We start from the raw sequence: 5,725 nt of genomic DNA on the forward strand, positions 1-5,725 counted from the left end.
TGGGGGGGGGGGGGGGGAGAGAGAGAGAGATAGAGGTGGGGGAGTTAGTTATCGGTGGAGAAACAAAGGAGCAAGGTGGGTCAGCGATCAGGGAGGAAGGAGGAGAGAAAGGGGAGGCATTACAAGAAGGTAGTATTTTGCCGGCGTTTGTGGAGGGGGAAGAGAAAGTGGTCGGGGTGGGGGTAAGGGAGGGAGAGAGATATATATAAAACGAGGGGTTTTGGCTAGCATTCAGGGGGGAGTTTTGTCGAGGGGTGGCAATTTGGTCAGCACGTGGCTGGGAGGGAAGAGATAGAAATGTATGAAGAGTGGGGGATGACAAGCGGTGGGAGGGAATAGAGAGTAAGGGGTGAAAGGGGTTTGCGGTGTGCAATTCCGTTTCAGAAATTTCGGTGGCCCGGGGCGAAGACATAAATTGGGGCCCTAATTCACATATAGTATTTTAAAATAAAATAAAAATTGGGTGGGCAAAAAAATACATGTTTTATTACGCATAATAATCTTTAAAAACATCAAATTTCCTATAGATAAAACATTGAAATCAAAGACTAAGCGTTCATATGAAAAATATTTCTACGAGCCTTTCTAGAAGAAAAGTCACTAATAATAGTTTCTACATTGATATGTTCTAACATATTTTTTTCAATACATAAAATAGCTAGACCATTCAACCTTTCTTGTGACATTGAAGATCTCAAGTAGGTTTTTAGTAATTTTAACTTTGAAAAACTTCTTTCAGCAGATGCAACTGTCACCGGCATAGTTAAAAGGATTCGATAGGCAATAGAAACATTTGGATAATAATCTGCAGCTTTGACAAACTCAAGGATTTCAAATGCTGACATCAAATCATTTGGTAAAGTCATTTGTAACACTTTCAATTCAGAAAAAAGATCATCTGCATCAACATCCGAAAAATTATTATGAGTAAAGATAGTCATAAAACTTGTGCAAGATTTTCTTAAATCGTCATTATCCAATGATTTCAACCTATTTGAATCAAATAAAAAACCAAAAATGTTATCAAACACCTCCAATTGCTCAAATCTATTTTCAAAGAAGCTATTGCAATATCAACAACCACCAAAAAATAATTGACTCTACAAGATTCCCTGGGTGATTGTATTTCCTCATCATTATCGTCATTCTCATTCTCATCAAATTGTCTTTTTGTAGTGATGCGACGCTTTGTTGGAAATGTTGGCTCTATATCCATATCAAGTGCAAGGATTTTGGCAGTATTCAAACTAGATTCAAACCCTTCAATTCTATATTTCTCAAAATATGTGATCATTCCTTGCACTTCGTTCATTATAGCTCCAATACTCATGGATTTAGATTGCAACTTTTTACTCACAATGTTAACAGCAAATAAAATGTCATACCAAATTACCATGCCAAGTAAAAATTCAAAACTTGCAAGAGAATTAGCCAAACTTTCGGCTTCACTTTTTGTTTTAGCAATATTAGCGTCATCACCACTAGCATTATACAATTCCAACAAAGCTAATCTAATTTGAGGAGATTGAAACCTTATAGCTTTAACACTCTTAATTCGACTCTCCCATCTAGTATTGTACAAAGATTTAACAGTCAAACTCTGGACATTGTCAACTAAAATCTTCCACCTTTTAGTGGAATGTGCAAATAATGTGTATATTCGTTGTACAATTCCAAAAAAAGAAATAGCTTTAACACAAGAATGTGCCATATCAGAAAGAGTGAGATTAAGACTATAACAAGCACATGGCATATATAAAGCCCTTGGATTAATATCAAGCAATCTCTTTTGAACCCCTTGGTGTTTCCCTTTCATATTAGAGCCATTATCATAACCTTGCCCCCTCATATCATCAATATCCAAATCAAGGGACTTGCATACATCTAACAATACATTTAAAAGTCCCAAACCAGAAGTATCATCTACTTTTAAGAAATCTAAAAAAAATTCTTCTATCTTGATTTTATCACTTGATACATTCACACATCTTACTATCAAAGTCATTTGTTCTTGATGGCTCACATCAGGGGTACAATCAAGGATTACAGAAAAATATTTTGACTCTTTTATTATTTTTATTATTGAAATCCGAACACCATGAGATAAAAGAGAAATAAGCTCATTTTGAATTTGAGGACCAAGGTAATGTTTGTGAATTTCTTGGCTTTGAATACGTCTAACATGATCTTACATTACCAAATAAAATTCAGCTATCATTTCAATTAAACTCAAAAAATTACCATTACTATCATCACAAAGTTTTCCACTAGATCCACGAAAAGCTAAATTATTTTTAGCTAGACATTTCACAACAGAAACTATTCAAATTAAGACTTGCCTCCATCGCTCTTTTTCCTTTGAAATTGACTCTTGTAAGTCTTTATCAATGCCTTTATTCATTTCTAATCTCACTCTTTTTTCATACCAAGTGTTCATATTAGTCATATGCTCAAAACTATTCTCATGTAATTTGAGTTTCTCACCAAGATGTTTCCAATCATTCACACCATCACTTGCTAAAAAAGTTTTGTTATTTTGAGATGTGAACAATTTACAACAGAAACAATATACTTTATCAGCTAATTTTGAGTAAACCAACCATTTTCTATCAAAAGTCTCGCCATTACTCAACTTCTTAGTATAATAGGCATATGAAAAATGCCTTAATTTGTTATCAATTGGAAACACAAGGTTCAAATCTCTAATAGGTCCTTTTTCTATCAAAATATCCCTTCCTTTAATGTCAAGATTACCCCAATTTTTAGGATCATAAATATCTAAAGGAGGGACTACTTGATCATTGCCAACATCATTAACATCGGATCGATGTATTTGGTACATTCAATTCGTTGATTCATTCATATTAGTCGCATCCTCGTTAGGCTCATTTGCCTCATTATTATGATTTTCATTATTTATATTCTCATTAAATTGTTCATGATTTTCATCTTCACCCAATTCATTAGAAGACTCTTCTACTTGTACTACTTTAGTAAAAAATTTGTCAATGGCACCCTTTTGAGATTCTATTAACTCTTCTGTCCGTTTTCTTTTTTTCCTCTTATCATTACCAGATAAATATTTTCTAGGCAATATTCTTTCAAACAAAACCAATAATAAATTAGTAAGTATAGAATAAAACAAAAACACTTGATTGTTAAAGCAATTGAACAAAAGACTTAGTACGCTCAATTTGCACTCCAAACAAATGTCATCTCAAGTAATCAAATCTGAAAAATACAAAACAATTGAAACAAAAAAAATTAGTAAAATTAACCAAATAAAAATAAAATTACATAATAACATTATGATTTAGGAATGAAAAAGTACAAAATTAAAAAGTTAGATAAGAAATAACCTTAGCATACTACTCCATAGCATTCTGATGAATGATGAACTCGTAGCTCTCGTCGAACGAGTCAAAGCAATTAGCACAATTAAACAACCAATTCAACCAGACAACCACCAATCAATGACTTAAATATTTTTCCCCCAATTTTATAATTCTTGATTGAAAGCAATTGTACAGATGAAAACTTAATAGAAAGAAAAGATTTAGATGAATAAAGTAGAGTTTACAAAGAGAATTATATATAATTAGATAAATTTCCATTGAAAATTGAAGGATAAAATTACCGTTTATCATAATTATGTAGGATTAATCTGATCAAAAATTGAATTGAGATACATATTGAAAAATAAATTTACCAAAAAAAGTGGATAGAATTGAATTTATGGCAGTTTTTTTTTGGGTTAATCAAATTCACTTAGGAAAGTGAATATTTTGGGAGAAAAATTAGGGAGGAAGAAGGTTGAACAGCGAAAAATATGGCTATTGAATTTCTGAAACTCAATGTTTTGCTGATACAGTTATACGCTTCTTCCTTTTTTTTCTTTTTTTTTTTTATACGTAATTATTTGGGGCCTTTGCATTAAACTGAAGTTGGGCTTTTGGTTCAGGGGCCCATGGCGGTCGCCCCACCTGCCCTGGCTTTGCTACGGCCTTGGCGGTGTGGTCTACGGTTGGTTCGTCGACAAGGAGGTTCGTTGAATGCATGTGGTCGGCCAACCGATAGGGGGTGGTCTTAAATTGGGGGAGGGGTATTTAAAGTTCTTTTTAATAATTAATTCTTAATACTATATCCGTGTTTTTAATGTATAATTTGATTTTTACAATATTCATATGTACAACTTTGACCAATGTTTATGCTTTATACATATGATCAAACATGACCATATGGACATTTGTAAGAATCATCTTAGTATAAATATATATTCAATATCAACTTTTATAGTTTATACTAATTGCAATTTAGAGGTACTACGGTATTCAAAGACGAACCCAGGAACTTTGTATAGAGTGGGCTGTATAAATTATAAAGTAACAAGAATTATTTTATTTTATTTTATTTAAAAAAAATAAAAAAAAAATTAAAAAATTGTAAGTTGTGGGATTTGAACCCCTTGCCTAAGGCATGCACTAAGATGGGTATTATGACTAGCAATAAAAAAAAGACCAAATCAGCTAGCTTTCTTATGCTTAAGAAATGTATCAACATAATTTATAATAGTACTACAAAATTCTAGGCATGGGGTGGGTCGTGGCCTAGGTAGGCCTGCCCCTGGATCGTGTTGGCAAAATATGGAGGTGAAATTGGGGCACTTACAAAAACACAGGAGATTGGAGTAACTGTTAAGAGTTAATTAATTTAGTCAAGGTGTGAATGTCCACACTCCAATTTCTTCATTGCATTTAATGTAGTAGCCAACTCTAATTGCCACCCTCTAAGGTTATAGCCCACAATGTAATAGTGGTTCTTACTACTATAAATAGCCATGTAATTTCACTTGTATGATACACAAAAATATTACCAAGAGTAATACATAAAAGTAGTAATACTTCTCTTATTACCTTCTTCTCTTAATCCTCTAATTTCTATATATTTCATAACACGTTATCAGCACCATCTTCAATCAGGTATACTTATACCGATTATCCAATTTTTACAAAGATTCAATTTCCTTCACGAAATATATTTTGAGGAGTATGCTCTATAGTTGCCCATATGGGATCCTCTATACCAGAAACTCACAATATATTTCTCCACAAAATTAGCCATGTTGATTAAAAATGAGGATATCAATACATACCTTATTTATGATATTTAGTTTGGTAACTCTCATGCATGGTTATAGAAAGTAATATATAATTACTTTTGCATGTGGAAATATTTGTTGTATGCATGTTAATAAAGTAAATTTCATGGTCACACAAATCATGTTTATACTTACTTACTTGTGCATAATTACTGAAATGAAAAAAATGATGCAGCCTTTATATTTATTTAATTTTTAGATTACACACTTTTATGTTTCTTTCAGTTTTCGAACCCTTGACCTCATGAATAGATTAGGGTTCTCGGACCACTACGGCTTGCATCCCAGTGTGATACTTATTTACGTTTGTAAATATTAATAGTTTGATTACGATTATTTTACCAGTCTACTAGAACATTGTATGATATTTTTTACAGTAGTGTAAAGCTGAAACGGATAATTTACCCCCCTATAAAAGGCGGATTACACCCCCTTATTTCACCATACAAACCTTATCCCCTCCTTAAACTTTACCCAAATTATCTCCTCTTCTTCCTCCTCCATTTACACCGGTCATACACCATGTTCCCCGTCGACAACCGACAACCACCACACCCCTTTACCTTT

General features: G+C 33.0%; 1 protein-coding gene across 1 annotated transcript; it reads right to left on the bottom strand.

Moving 5' to 3' along the window:
* Positions 1–548: 548 nt before the first annotated feature.
* Positions 549–2,005, bottom strand: LOC145583855 (uncharacterized). Its single transcript, XM_081640816.1, has 2 exons — positions 1,032–2,005; positions 549–990 (listed from the first exon to the last, which is right to left on the bottom strand). The coding sequence occupies exons 1-2, from the start codon at positions 2,003–2,005 to the stop codon at positions 549–551; spliced, it is 1,416 nt and encodes a 471-aa protein (XP_081496942.1).
* Between the last annotated feature and the right edge of the window lie 3,720 nt (positions 2,006–5,725).

Source organism: Chenopodium album, chromosome 16, assembly GCF_948465745.1.
Source record: "Chenopodium album chromosome 16, dcCheAlbu1.1, whole genome shotgun sequence".
In the NCBI taxonomy this organism is placed as follows: domain Eukaryota; kingdom Viridiplantae; phylum Streptophyta; class Magnoliopsida; order Caryophyllales; family Amaranthaceae; genus Chenopodium; species Chenopodium album.